The following is a 15,267-nucleotide window of genomic DNA, read 5'->3' as shown; positions in this document are numbered from 1 at the left end:
CATGGTGCTAATGTTCCTGTTCTGTTCCAACTGCTTCTGGAGCCTATTAGAGAAAGTGGAAACAAGGAGGAAAAGCCAAGCTAGCCCAGATGCCTTTACTGAAGGTCATGGGCCATGAAATTCAATGATGCCTGTCATTTCCCAGGTTGTCCTAATTTCTCTTTTTATAGATTGGCATGATATTTGCCCTCTTCCAGTCCTCTGGGATGTTTTCCATCTTCCATGAGTTTTTGAAGATAATCACTAATGGCTCATATATTTCCCCAGAAAATCTCTCTCTTGCCTGGCGATGTGAAGACATCTGACTTGTCTAAGTACTTTTTTAACTTGTTCTTTCCCTATTAGCCTCAGATCCTATCTCATTTTCACTAGCATTCACTATGTTAGCCGTCCAATCACTACTAACCTTTCTGGTGAATACTGAAACAAAAAAGTCATTTAGCACTTCTACCATTTCCACATTTTCTGTTATCTTTCCCCTCTCGTTGAGCAATGGGCCTGCCTTGTCCCTGATCTTCCTCTAGGTTCTAATGTATTTGTAGAACGATTTCTTGTTACCTTTTATGCCTCTAGCTTGTTTAATCTCGGTTTGTGCCTTGGCCTTCTAATTTTGTCCCTACATGTTTGTAGTGTTTGTTTATAGTCATCCTTCATAATTTGACCTAGTTGGAGCTAGCTGGGTTGTTCAGAGGACTTGGGGCCATTAGGACTCAAGAAAGCAGAAAGGGCCCTTCTGCCACATGAGGCCACCACATGCTGGGTGACCTTGTCCTCTCCTGCCCAAGCAGCTGCTTCTTGTCTGGCTTGCTATAAACCCATCTGGCTTCCTTTGTTCTATCTTTCAGGTAACTTTCCAATGCTCTGATCTCACCCCTCTTTTAACTTTGAGGAGTTAAACTAAAACTGTTTTTTTATGTGCGCAGCAGTCTTTAGTATAACTTTTGTGAGGTCTAAGTACCATTGTTAATGTTAGAGAGAGAAGGGGAGTGAGGTAGTATCTTTTATTGGACCGACTTCATCTGGTGAGAGAGAATTGAGCTTTCAAGCTTACATAGAGATCTTCCTCAGGTCTGCTAAGTATTTCCCATTGTGCCTGCTACAGGACCTATCAACAGTGATGAGTCCATATATATACAGGCACTCATGTTACAGAAATTTTTCAATTTCACAATAGCAACCAGAATTCATAAGTTGTACAGCCATTTTCCAAATTCATCATGCTCTGCCAACGGCATGCATCCCTCTTCATGCCCTGTCCTATACTTATGCGGCAGGAACTTTCTCATTCTGCTACCAGGTGCTCTGCACCTGCAGAGGTTAGGGTAGAATGTGGTTAGTGCAAGTCACTAGCAGTAGGTGTTAGAGAACTTAATGCTAGTATCATTTACCTTTTCTGTATCTAATGGGCCAAACTCAGACATATGTGCTGTCAGGTGTGTTTTTAATATACATTTTAGGTTTTCCTTTGCTACACCACCTTTGCTATACTTTGTTTTCAGGTTTTAGTTTAAAATCCATGAGCTAAAATTATTTTTGCCAGTTATTTTTCCATTATCAAAAAGACGCATTGGCACAGTTGCTGGGAAATAAAATGTATAAAGTAATTCAAGTCTCATATGAGGTATCTAGTGAGATGAAAGCCTATAAATATGGAATTTTCTTCTCCACCTGCTATAAAGATGGTCATTTTATTCATTGGCCCTTGGGTCTTAATTAATGAAGACCAGGAGATGACTGGCTTATCTGTTTTAGTGTGGTGGTGAAATCATAAAATATCAACTATGGGCAACTGAGGAAGAAACTGAAATTCCCTGATGACTTTGAAAGAATTCACTGAAATCAAATTGCTTGCAAATATTTTACAAGACTTCTAAAAATTGATGTTACCAAAACTGTGAGTAAAAAGGTGATACTTTTTTTTTTATATTTATACCTACAGATATTGATGATGTCAAGAAACACAAACCGGGTTATCTTGAGGCTACAGCTGAGTGGTTCCGATTATATAAGGTCCCAGATGACAAACCGGAAAATCAGTTTGCTTTTAATGGAGAGTTTAAAGACAAGGTGAAGATGATATGGATTTAAAGATGCATCTTGCTGGCATATGTGGTTTTTGGAATGATATATCCTAGATTTTTTGGAATTGCTTGCAAGGAAGTGGTTGGTCCATCATAATGGAATAAAGCTATGTCAGCATTCTTTAAATGCAGTATGGAGGGGGTAGGAATATATTATCAACCATCAGAACTTTATTTGGCTTATTTTCATGTTTGTAAAATGAAAACCTTAATCCATATAGAGAATTTTGAATAGCTGTATTTTTGTCTGTGTAGATAATTAGGAAAACTTGCAAGATTAAACGTATCTCAAGAAAATAATGTTTTTTGAACAAGTGGGTAAAATATTAGGTCCCACTCCTGTGGAGATTTACACACATGCATATGGTTTTTGCAGGATCAGGGCTGGGTTTTTTTTTCAATATCTTTGTCATCACAGGAAAGTAATGGGGAATAGATTTTGTGCATAGACTTGCAAATCTTCATGACAGTTTTGCAAGACTATATGTTTTAAAAGAAGCAGTATGGTAGGTTGCAGACTTTTCCATGCTTGGTTTTCGCTCAGAGGTGATTTTTTTGGTAATTTTGAGTAAAAATGTTTCAGCAGTTTTTGTCTTCAAGACTAAAGATCTTTTTCCATCTTAAGAAAAATTCTCAAGAGTTTTTGACAACCTGTGGCTAAAATAGCTGATGATTGGAAGTGCAGTGGACATGGGAATAGTGCTCCCTGTAGAGACTGTGCTCACTGTAGTGCTCACTGTGGCCATTTTCCAGGTGAAATTGGGTTTGATTTGAGTTAAAAATATTTTGAAAATCACACATTATGTACAATCTATAGAGGGATTTTCCCCCTAAGCATTATAAATGGGTTCCAGGGAAATGATGCCCGTACACAAATTGGCTATAAACTATCTAAGCTATAAAATGCCTACTAACCAACCCAAGCAAACTTTCCAATGTTGTCTGGGTGTAAAGATCCTCTTATTACTCTTCTCCCTCAGATGAATCATTCACCTGGTGGAAAATACCCAGTGTTACAAGGCCAGACAACCTGAAGCTCTATTGCCAGCTCCTCCACTGTCTGCCTTTGTTAAGTTTGTACTTTGCAAAGCATGTTCAGTGAGGCTTGAAGAAAGCTGTAGCCAAAACTGCTGGAATTTTGGGTCAGAGTTTGCACTAAATACCTTACCTCCTGACCAACTTGGACATGCTTCATTTGTTTCTAGAGATCCAGGATGTAAGAGAGTTACTCTTCCCCGAAATGTTCCAGTGGCACTAGTGAAGGGTGGCAACATCTCAGTGGTATCTAGCCACCTAGTCCAATTATGAAATGTGCATGCTCTGTCTGCAAGTGTGTGTTAGCCCATAGAGCTGTGGTGCCCAAAACTTTAAAACTTTTTGGAGCTCTTTAATTTCCTCCCTGTATTTCCTTTTTTAACAACAAAAACCAACACGAAATTAAATTCCCACCAAACAAAACTAGGCAATTAATATACCGTTTTAATGTAACACTGAGGTTGGATGGTTAAGCAGTCAAATCAGGAAATGCCAATATATTGCTGTGTGCGCAACATTAACTTTGACCTTTGTGTATATGTGTTATAATACAATCTTTAATAAGGGTCATGTGTTTCTCAAAAATAATGCATCATACATACAATGTTACTACATCTGTAGTTACACATGTAGAATCCTGTATGATGATTTATTCCTGTACACATACACTGATGCCTTTTTTCATGAATCCTCCTTATTGTGTCTGGCCACCAACCAAAAGTATCCTCAGTATGATGCCAATGTACTTGGTGGGTAGTGAGGCCTGTTTCTCACCTTAGAAAAGTGTGATTGTAGGAAGCCTCCTGTGAAGCCTTATTAAAAATTTTGGAAAATATACCATGTGAAATTGCATTTTTTAATAAATTAATTCTTTGGAATTTAGTTAATAGCTTTTTATATCTCTTGATATAAACTAGGATTTTGCTGTTGGAATTATTAAATCCACCCATGAATACTGGAAAGCTTTGCTTCATAAAAAGGCTGATAGAGGTGCTATAGAATGGTAAGTGTCCATTCAAAGCTATTCCTATTTGTATTGTATTCATTCTGTCAGTGTGGCAGCTGTGTATGAACCACTTACATTTTTTGCTTTGAGGTGGCAGTAACATTTCTGTTTTTACAGCATCCCGATAGATAATTGCTCTTGCATGATAACTACACAGGGTTTACTGGAAATTACTCAGAAAATATATATTGATCATGTGAGATTATTTATAAATAAACTTTAGTAGCCGCTCAAAAAACAGTTATTGTGTAATCCGCTGCTTTTTGCACAATACTGATAACTTTTAATTTCTTTGAACGTGTCCTGTTATGTAATTTGATAATATAGCCAAGTGTAGCTTGTTAATATTTAGGAATTACTTAATTAAAAGTATTCACTTTAAACTAGAGAAAGAAGGTTAGGATTGTGTTAGCGATTTATTATGGTGACGTTACACAGTTACGCTGTAAAATTAAATTTATGAATTCTTTAAAATGTTAAATATAGTAACCTAAGGAAAAGCAGAGTTATTGCTGTCATTTTGTCCTTACCACCCCATTGTGTATCACTGCACATGAATTAATGATCAGCTTCTATTCTAAAATTCCCGCAGTATTTAAATACAACAAAGGAATTAAGTTGTCAAGTTAGTCCTCAACTATGAATTTCCCTGTCCCCCATAATACTGTTTGGGATTTTCCTGAGAGCCTCCATATTCCATACAAAGCCCTAATGAATCCTCTGCCTATCATTTATTCCATACTGTTGTTGTTTGTTTTGCAGTAGCACCAGGAGTCCCCAACTGAGATTGGGGCCCCAATGTGCTAGATACTGCACAAACACATAGTGAGAGAGACAATCCCTGTCCCAAAGAGCTTAACAGTCTAAATAGGACACAGTCAAAGAGTTGGAGAACAAGTGTCCTGTTATCTCTGTTTTATAGATGGGGTATCTGAGGCACATTGAGATTTAAGTGATTTGCCCAAAGTCACACTGCAGGTATGTGGCAGAGCCAGAAATTGACCCCAATTCTCCTAGCCAGCATTCTTATTGGACTGCAAGTCCCAAGTTGGTAATATTGAGCTCATATTTTTTGATTCCAAAGCCCTTAGGCTACATGTTGGTATAATTTATAAATCAATCCCAGCCTTACTTTGAGGAATCGAATACTATGCAGTTTATCCCATCAGATAATTTAGATGAGACCTTACAAACCGAAGTCCAAATTCAGTCTTGGTATAAATGGATGCAGCTGCACTAACTTCAGTGGAACTTCAGCCATTTACACTAGCAGAGGATTTGGCTCCATGTTTTCATCTGCTGTCCATGAGCATTAAAGATCTTGGACGCTTTTTGAAAGAGCAGAGGTTTTCCCCAGGTCTTTGATCAACATTTCTCCTTTGCCACCAGTGTGCTGTGAAGTCAGTTTATTGGATTCCTTACCCAAGGGTTGTCTCCATGCCATTGTGTCTATTTTTATAGAGAACTTTTGGATCCTTTTAAGGACGAAAGGCACTATATAAATGTAAAATATTAAATGTATAAAATGCTGGTTATTGTTGCTTCATTTTTGACTGACCCACTTCTCGGTAGACATAAACATTTAGGCTCTTTGCAGAGGCTGTTTATCATAGGTAGGTTTTATTCTGTTCCATTTTTTTTTATTAACTATCTTATTTTTATTTTTCAGTACGAATATTTTGGTGCATGACAGCCCCTTTCGTTGCAGTGAAGAGGATGCCAGGTTAATTGTGCAATCAGTAAGGGCAAAACGCTTTTAATAGAACTTTTTTATTTTTAAAAATTGTTACTAATGCTAGCAAAAGATCCAAAAATCCAGCATTGAAATAAAATAGGTAAACAAAGTGTGAGGTTTAAAAAAATAAAATGTAGACTACAGAGATTATGGGGGACATATAACCATTATAATATAAACCTTTTTTGCTGCAGTATAATAATTGTGTTTTCTGGCAGGTTCATTACCGTTTTGCTGATTTTCTATGGTTCTATTTCTTCTGATGCTAAATAGCAAGATTGACTATGTGTATCTAGCCTGCTGTCTTCTCTGTCTGCCCTGTTGCCATGAGTTACCACCCAGTGCTTAAACTCATTGACTAGCTGACTGTACTCTCTAATCACTAAGGGGATCCTTTGTTTGCCTACTTGCATAATTAAATGCATCGCTGTACAAGGAAGGGGGAAATGTTTTTCTAACTGCTTGTTAAAGAATAGCACCTTGTTCTGCAAATTAATGTAAAATTCAAATACAAATTAATGTAAAATTCAAATATATGGGTTCTCTGTTTAAACTAGAAAAATGTCCTGCAGGTTTTATACTTACATGTGCAAATGTCATTGGAAGAGAAGTTATTCCATTTAAATGTTATATTTTGGAGACCACAACTTAAGCAACAACAACAAAAAAGCAATGTAAAGTGCCTGATTTAACAAAAAAACCCCAAACATTTCTCACATGTATTTGCTTTCGCCATGAGCATATCGGGTGTTTTGCACTTGGATGTGGCTATATAGGCAACTAACTAGCCTTAACTCAAACTCTCTCAATTGCTTGATTTGTGCGCACAGTTATAGCAATTGTGCAAGTGTAAGTGTCGAATGAGACCTCAGGCCTCTTAAAACTAAGCTCTGAAAAAAACTAATGTTTTTACTTTCAAAAACCAGACATACAGAACATATACATATTTGGAGGCTTCTTTCCTAGTTGCCTCACTTTTTCATTGTTTACTTGTAAGATACAGGCTAAAATCTTGAGTAGCTACACCAGTAATATATCAGTGATGCAAAATCCAGGACCTTTTATGTATTGGGATAGTGATTCAAATACTCCTGTTTATTTTAGCTAATTGAGGACTAATAAATTTCCCTGTGATGGGTGCTTATGAAATTGTATCTGCAATAAGTGAATTCCCTTAAAAAGTGTTGCCAGTTAAAAGTGAATTCCCTTAAAAAGTATTGCCAGAAGATTAAATATAGTAAGGTGTCAGTTATACCTTCTATCTAGGGGAAGCTTAGAACTGAAGTTCCCATTTCTGTGCGTTTAAAGTCTTAACTAACATTACTGTAAAAGGGTTACTGTCTTCTTTAAAATGTTGTATTTTAAGCTAATGAGTCTTTGTTACTCACAACAAAGCTGGTTAAACTGAAAGAAATTTCAAAATCAAACTTTTCAGTGTTGATTCTGTTCAGTTTCTTTCTGCATTTGTCTCAAAGTATGTCTACACATAAATTCTTAGGCATGTTTTTTAACACATTAATTAACACAATTGTAAAATTTTAATGTAGAAATAAAGAAATGTTTGTTTCAGTACTCACGTATTCATTCCTAGTCACATTTATCTGATTAAATGCAACTATCAGCAAACATTTGTGTTTTGTCTGTGTTAGAATTTACAATCATTTTTCATAAACATGTATTAAAAACACAACTAAATGTTCAAGTTCAGACATACCATCAGCTTGGACAATGAAAATCAGTGAAATAATTGTCAGTTTCAAGTCCTCTATGCTGCACTGTTTGCATTTGAAACATTCTAGGTCAATTTGTTTGTTTTAAAACAACTGTTTGTATGTTTTTTTAAAACAAAAATTCCAGTGGATATATTTCTACTGCAGTGTTTACAAAATCGAAAATTTTAAATCTCATTTGTATTGGTGTTCCAGGGTATTGTCTTATAGTAGCCACCAATGTTTTAAACTTTTTTTCTTCCTGCTCCCATTCCTCACTTTCTTTTCCTTGAATAGTTTCACTATTTCTTTGTAATATTTTACTAAACCCCAATCATCCATGACCCTCCCCTGCTTCTGTTACTTTTACAGATTTTTCTTCTTTAATTTTTTAGGGCTGTCAAGTGATTAAAAAAATTAATTGTGATTAATCACACGAATAAACAATTATAGAATACAATTTATTTAAATATTTTCAATGTCTACATTTTCAAATATATTGATTTCAATTACAACACAGAATACAAAGTGTACAGTGCTCACTATTTTTATTTTTCATTACAAGTATTTGCACTGTAAAAAACAAAATAAATAGTATTTTTCAATTCACCTAATACAAGTACTGTAGTGCAATCTTTTTATTATGAAAGTTGAACTTACAAATGTAGAATTATGTAAAAAAAAACCTGCATTCAAAAATAAAACAATGTAAAATTTTAGAGCCTGCAAGTCCCAAGTTTGTTTACATTTGCAGGAAATAATGCTGCTAGCTTCTTGTTTATAATGTCACCTGAAAGTGAGAACAAGCATTCTCATGGCATTGTTGTAGCTGGCATTGCAAGATATTTACATGCCAGATGTACTAAAGATTCATATGTCCCTTCATGCTTCAGCCACCATTCCAAAGGACATGCATCCATGCTGATGATGGGTTCTGCTTGATAATAATCTAAAGCAGTGCTTACCAATGCATGTTCATTTTAATTATCTGACTCAGATGCCACCAGCAGAAGGTTGATTTTCTTTTTTGGTGGTTTGGGTTCTGTAGTTTTCGCATCCAAGTGTTGCGCTTTAAAGATTTCTAAAAGCATGCTCCACACCTTGTTTCTCTCAGATTTTGGAAGGTACTTCAGATTCTTAAACCTTGGGTCAAGTACTGTAGCTATCCTTAGAAATTTCACATTGGTTCCTTCTTTGCATTTTGTCAAATCTGCAGTGAAAGTGTTCTTAAAATGAACATGTGCTCGGTCATCATCTGAGACGTCTATAACATGAAATATATGGCAGAATGTGGGTAAAACAATTCTCCTCCAAGGAGTTCTGTCGCAAATTTAATTAACGCATTTTTTTTAATGAGCATCATCAGCATGGAAGCATGTCCTCTGGAATGGTGGCCAAAGTATGAAGGAGCATACGAATGTTTAGCATATCTGGCACATAAATACCTTGCAATATCGGCTACAAAAGTGCCATGCAAATGCCTGTTCCCACTTTCTAGTGACATTGTAAATAAGAAGAGGGCAGCATTATCTCCTGTAAATGTAAACAAACTTGTTTGTCTTAGTGATTGGCTGAACAAGAAGTAGGACTGAGTGGACTTGTAGACTCTGAAGTTTACATTGTTTTGTTTGAGTGCAGTTATGTAACAAAAAATAAATCTCCATTTGTAAGTTGCACTTTCATGACAAAGATTGCACTATAGTACTTGTATGAGGTGAATTGAAAAGTACTATTTATTTGGTTTATCATTTTTACAATGCAAATATTTGCAATCAAAAATATTTCAATTACAACACAGAATACAATAAATATGAAAATGTAGAAAAACATTCAACATATTTAATAAATCGCAATTAGTATTGTTTAACAGTGCGATTAAAACTGCAATTAGTCATGATTCATTTTTTTAATCGCGATTCATTTTTTTGAGTTAATAACGTGAGTTAATTGCGATTAATCGACCGTCCTTATTTTTTTGTTTATCTAGGTAGTCCAATTAACGTATTTATCCTTGAGTAAAATGCACAATATGTTTTAATTGGTATTTTTAATGTATTTAATTTCCAATCAAAAGTAACTTTAAGTTGAAACAGTACAGCCTTTAATATTCTCTTGAGAGCAGAACATCAAATTCTAGATATTAAATTTTAAACCGGTGTCTTTTCCACAGTCTTGCATTGCCAAATTCAGCTGTCAGACATTCAGCTCTTGCAACCTGAACTGACAGTATACAGAGATCAACAACAAAGTCTTAATGGCTGTGAGGCTTTCACATGTACTTGGAAATTTAAAAAAAAAATGTTTTCTGTGGTTTCTTTTACTTCCTCCCATTGGCTTATGGATATGCACAAGAGAAATCAAAGCTATAGTGGAGTGTTGACTTACAAGTATAATTGGAAACATATTTCCATATTCCTGAGTCACCTGCACTCTTTGGAACAGCTGCCATGCTTGTATCTAACCCATTTTAGAGAGAAGATTTTTGTATTGGATGAGTGGTATATACCTTTTATTTTCATGAGATATATTAACTGCAAAAATAAAAGGCATACTCTGTTGCTATAACTCATGTATTTTTACGGAGAGTAGAATGCCTAGAATTTCCATGCCTAAGAACAAAGTAAAAAGCAAAGGATAAAGCAGCCTTTATTGCACTGCTTCTGCATATATAGTTATGCCTGAGCCAGTTTCTAATACCTTTATTGTTGTTGGGTGACACCTTACTCCATGGGTAGACCTGTTGACTTCAACAGATTTAGGGTGTTGGCATCTGGGCCTTTATGATTTGACAAGCGTTATATTTGAGACGCAAATGACTTGTCAGTATTGGGAATTCATTTCTGCTCTGTTACCCTAATGGGTGCGCTTTTGGCTGGTTTCTGCCTTCCTTTTAAGTATCCAGCGTTGACCACTTTGTAAGAGTGTGTTTCTGTGTCCTCTGTCTCTTAAGTGTGTTTTATGTTGTTGATCTTTCCTCCTTGTCTCACTTTACTCTTCTCTCCCAGCTGAGTTTCAGGACAGTTGGCCTAACTGTGCTCTGACATTAGTGAAAGTCAGGAGTGTTCCACTGCGGTTGATGGCGTTACCCCCGAGTAAAATTGGTACAATCAGAGAGATCAGAAGAGGTAGTCTGTGTCTGAACGTTTGAAATACCCAAATTACCCTGGCATCTGTAGCCAGACATACACCAGAGTTTATAACTGTCTGTAGATGGTGAAAGTTTCTGGTGTTTCCCGATATCTTGTGCTGTCTCTTTTTCAGCACCAGTGTTGGTGCACACCGAAAATTAGATTCTGGAAACACCAGAACATGTCGCTGGATATGTCCATGTTAAAATCTACCATTTACTTTACAGTAAGTGTTGCCATCTATAAAACTGACCTGGGCAGCCAAGCCTTTGTTTAACATTAATCCCAAGAACTGTTTGCTCACTCACTCTACAAGGAAGCTGCTTAAAATGTTTTTATAATTTTGGAAAAGCTCCAAGATGAACAATAAATAGCTTGCAGAACAGTTTTTCTCAGACTTATCACATTATTCTTCCCTTATAAAACTGGAAAGAAAATGTGGTAGAAGGGCTTTGCTGGGAGGGGTATCTGATAAAAGTACTTTGGTAGGAATACTTTCCAGGCAGAAGTATCTTTTAAAAGAGAGAGGAAGAGGGGCAGTCTTCCCCTGAGAACTTAAAAAACCCAACCAAACAAAATTACAGAAAATATACCAGGTTGTTATGTTGATGATGTTGCATGTGGACAGTAGGAGGGTTAGGGCTAAAACCCAGGTAAGAACCTTAAGAGTGGTGACCTCCCTTCCCCTTCCCTATTAATCTCCTGGGGTGTTAACTCTACAGCCAGATGCCGATACTTTAAATGTCAGTATTAAGTATTTAATTGCTGATAATTTTAGCAGATGGGATGGGAGTGAAGCCCACATGGAATTGAGATTTGCTGGAGAGAAGGAATTTCAGAGGGTAGGAAATAGAAGAGAGGAGAGAAATAGGAGGATGGGAAAGGAAGTGAGACTAAGGACAGAAATAATACTGGTCCTAAATGTGAAAATATTTTCTCGCTGAGTGCTGCTAGATGTGACAATAGGTGGACAAATAAAATTAACAACCAAGTTTAGTTGCACTAAACTATATTTCCTAGCATTGATCTTTGTGGAACCAACGTAAATGGGAGATTCAGTGTGGGCTGAGGGATATATGTAGCTTTAAAGTTATACAAAGTCCCACGGACCACAGTTAAATATAGAATGTATCCCTTCTACAGAATGAGTTTGACTCCCCTGTTATAGAGATTGTTCCCCCCCCCCCCAAAACCCCATAGTTGTGGAAATTTAATAAGAAACTTAATCATATAGTAACATTGCTGCAAAGATGTTTTCATCTTTGTTGTTTGCAAATCAAAAAATCTTCTTTACCCTACAAGAGTAAATCATCTTTATTCTAAACAGGTATTCATCTGCTACTGGTAGGTCTGTGCCTGCGTTTGAGTGACACAGATACTTATACAGGTAGTAAGAAAAATGGAGGTGTGAGAGGGAGGAGTATTGTCTTACGGTGCCAGTGGTATGTTTCTTTTGTGCTATCATCTGTTGACTTTCACAATAAAATAACCTAGAGTTTTGACACTCTACATATGGAGTGTTACTAATATTGTGGTTTTTTTTTTCTGTAGGCACCACCTCCTGCGAGTGGAGATTCTGTTTCTGCAGAAGGTATAGTTTATTTTTACTCCAAATGGCAACATGTATTTTTGTTTCATTTGCTGGAAAAAAAATGACACAAAAATAGATCAGTTGGAAAAAGTTTTTGTGAACTAAACATACTAAGCATGAGAACTGATGAAAATGCTTATATAGGGCCAGATTATGCTTCCCTCACTTCTCTTGAATAGTACCTTAGACAATGAGAAGTTCTATTAAGTCAAAGGGACTACTAGTCAAGTGGCATAAAATACTAATACCTACTTGGTGTCGATAAGGGTATTGTAGTCTAGCCCGTGTCAGTCTAGAATTAGATGAGCAGTCATACTAATATTTTTCTGTTTCAGGAATTATGGAAGGCCATATTTATCCTTTTAAGAAATGTTGCTTTGATTTCTTCCTTGTGGTAACTTTAAAAATGAAACAAAACAAACTATCCAACAAAACTAAGCCAAACTTACTTTTTCAGTGTTAATTAAAGCAAAATTGACTTTCCCCATTCTTGTGGAACTGGTTTTCAAGTTAACAAAAATGATAGTTTTAGTTGAAGTACAGGACTCTGAACTAAGATTGTTCAATATACTTTGTTTACTTAAAAAAAAAAAAAAAAAAAAGCCGTTGACTTTTTAATGCCAAAAGCACTGTATGAGAGAGGAACATGCACTATTACAAATTGGAGGGGGGAAGGGAAAGACAAGAAGGAACTTAAAAGTCTAGTTCCAAATTCTTCACAAAATAACATCTGTGTAATCAATTTCATGGGAAAGCAAGTTGCATTCCTTTTGCCCTTATATGGTATGCCAATAAATAGCATTTATTTACTAAAATATTCCATCTCAAGCCTCTGACACAGAACTGGCCACAGTCTGCCTCATCTTTGATGTGTGCAATACATCAGGGCTGTACACTGTTGCAGGATGTAATTTTCAACAAAGTTGTATCACAAAATAAAATGTTTACTTTGGGGGCACTCTTTTCATGGATTGGTGATATGGTTCAAGGAAATGTATGTGTTTGGAAAGGAAGGATACGAAAGAAGCTGAAAGTGTAGAATACTGCATTTCCAAGTGTTTGCATCTGGTTATCCATGTAAAATTAATACCATTCTTGACGTGTATTTTTGTTTTAGTTGATGTGTGGCACTTTCTTAACAAGTGATCATCGGAATATTCTGAAGTCACATCATCAAATCTTAAATCATCCCTTTTTTCCTGAGTTTTGAAGACAGGCTTGGTTCCTAATTGCTGGGTTCCTGTTGGAACAACTTTTCAAGTAACATAAACCCTCTATCATGTAAATAAACTGATATTTTTAAATTGTTTCCTTTCTGAGTGTTTCTTTGTGTGGAGTTTTGTTTGTTTCTACTCTTGAAAACTCTGTGGTTCCTTCTATCCATCCAACCTGTACACATTTACATCCTACAGATGTAGAGGTTGATTTGGGATGGTCTGATATACAGCTGAACATTAGAGCAGCCCTCAAACTGCTCTAACATAAGCCAGCTGCTCATGGCCCTCAAGGGGCTGCTCTGGCAACCAGGGGTAACAAGGGTATAGGGATGTCCTGGCTGTGATCCCTTTTAAATAGACAGTAGTGCCTACACTGGGCTAAATGTCTATGCAGATATGCAACAGATCATGCCCATAATGTGTTCACATCCACAATTACCTATTTGCAAGTTTCACCTAGTTTGGGTGCAGCATATTTGCTTATTTAAAAAAAAAATGATGAAAATAACAAGCACTTCAGAAAATTAATTGAATTAGGAAGGGCAAATTCCATGATGAAGCACAGCAAGGATGTGCAAACGTGTGTTCTGTGGAGTATAGTACATCCTGTTTTGATATTTTTTGAACTTGATCCTCCAGGAAGGATTTTTACTTCTTGGCAAACTTTTCTGTTTAGAATTGTTCATGGTTGGGAGGCTTTTAATGCTTCATTATCCAATGGGTCAAGATTGATAAAATTTGTGGAATTAAGCCTTGTATCTTGGTTAGGGTAAAAATACCTGCCAGATTTCCTGCTTCAATAGGCAAGGCCATGTACAGCATACTAGCATTTTTTCTAAAAAAAATTTCCTATCATTGTATCTCCACTGGTGGAACAGAAGGCGTGCTATGTAGACAAACTACTGGTGTTTTAACCACCATGTCATTGAGACCTACTGTGAAAAGGGTTAGAGGGCACAGTGATTAAAACAGTGGCAACATTAGCACTCCTCCGGTTGCCACCACTTGCTGAAGTTGCATTGATGCTAGGGCAAGAGGGTGAAACTTACAGAAAATTGCTAGTGTAGACACAGCCTGCGAGACAGGGGTGCTAATATAAAGGAGGAGGTAGATTTATATTATCCCTTGTTACTCAGCAAATTCTGATTGCAAAGAGTCATTTCATTGACTTAAAATCACTTTAGTAGTGTGGCCTAGTAGATAGTGCTTGACTGGGACTCGGTAAACTTGGCTTCTATTCCTGGGCCTGCCACTGGCCTGATGGGTCACCCCTGTGTCTCAGTTTCCCCATCTGGAAAATGGGAGATAATCAGACTGACCTCTGTGGTAATACTCTTTTTAAGATCTACTGATGAAAAGTGCAATATAAGAGCTAGGTAATATTATCATTAGCATCTCTTACATAAAGCTTTTTCATCGTTAAGGCATATTGCATCTGAAACAGCCTTGTACAGGAACTCCAGTATGGTCATTTATTCAGGGATCTTGTAGCAGAATGTGTTAGACCTATATATTCAGTGGCCACTGTTTGAAAATAACATGTTCATTCCAGTATCCTGGGCCCATATTCCTCCTCTTAATGTAAAACCATTTGCTATAGGTGAGTTATTGTAGCCTACCCGTGGCTGTAAAAGTATCTGACATGGTCTTATAAGGTGAGTGAAGTAATATCTTTTATTGGACCAGCTTCTGTTGGTCAGAGACAAGCTTTCAAGCCACACACTTCTTCAGGTCACGCAGAGCTCTGTGTTTCTCAAAAGCTTGT

At 36.5% G+C, this 15,267-nt stretch overlaps 1 protein-coding gene across 2 annotated transcripts in view; it reads left to right on the top strand.

The window, feature by feature from the left end:
* PPA2 (inorganic pyrophosphatase 2) overlaps positions 1 to 13,594 on the top strand; it is a 50,134-nt gene extending 36,540 nt beyond the window's left edge. For both annotated transcript variants that reach the window (XM_034771413.1, XM_034771412.1), the window contains 5 exons: positions 1,940 to 2,067; positions 4,034 to 4,119; positions 5,792 to 5,861; positions 12,246 to 12,285; positions 13,403 to 13,594. In XM_034771413.1, coding sequence (XP_034627304.1) covers positions 1,940 to 2,067; positions 4,034 to 4,119; positions 5,792 to 5,861; positions 12,246 to 12,285; positions 13,403 to 13,431 — 353 coding nt within the window. In that variant the 3' untranslated portion in view covers positions 13,432 to 13,594. The remainder of the gene's footprint in view (positions 1 to 1,939; positions 2,068 to 4,033; positions 4,120 to 5,791; positions 5,862 to 12,245; positions 12,286 to 13,402) is intronic.
* The last annotated feature ends 1,673 nt before the right edge of the window (positions 13,595 to 15,267 follow it).

The sequence above is a fragment of the Trachemys scripta genome, chromosome 5 (assembly GCF_013100865.1).
Source record: "Trachemys scripta elegans isolate TJP31775 chromosome 5, CAS_Tse_1.0, whole genome shotgun sequence".
In the NCBI taxonomy this organism is placed as follows: domain Eukaryota; kingdom Metazoa; phylum Chordata; order Testudines; family Emydidae; genus Trachemys; species Trachemys scripta.
The sequence above is the reverse complement of the archived record's forward strand: the minus strand, read 5'-3'. Positions and strand labels throughout refer to the sequence as shown.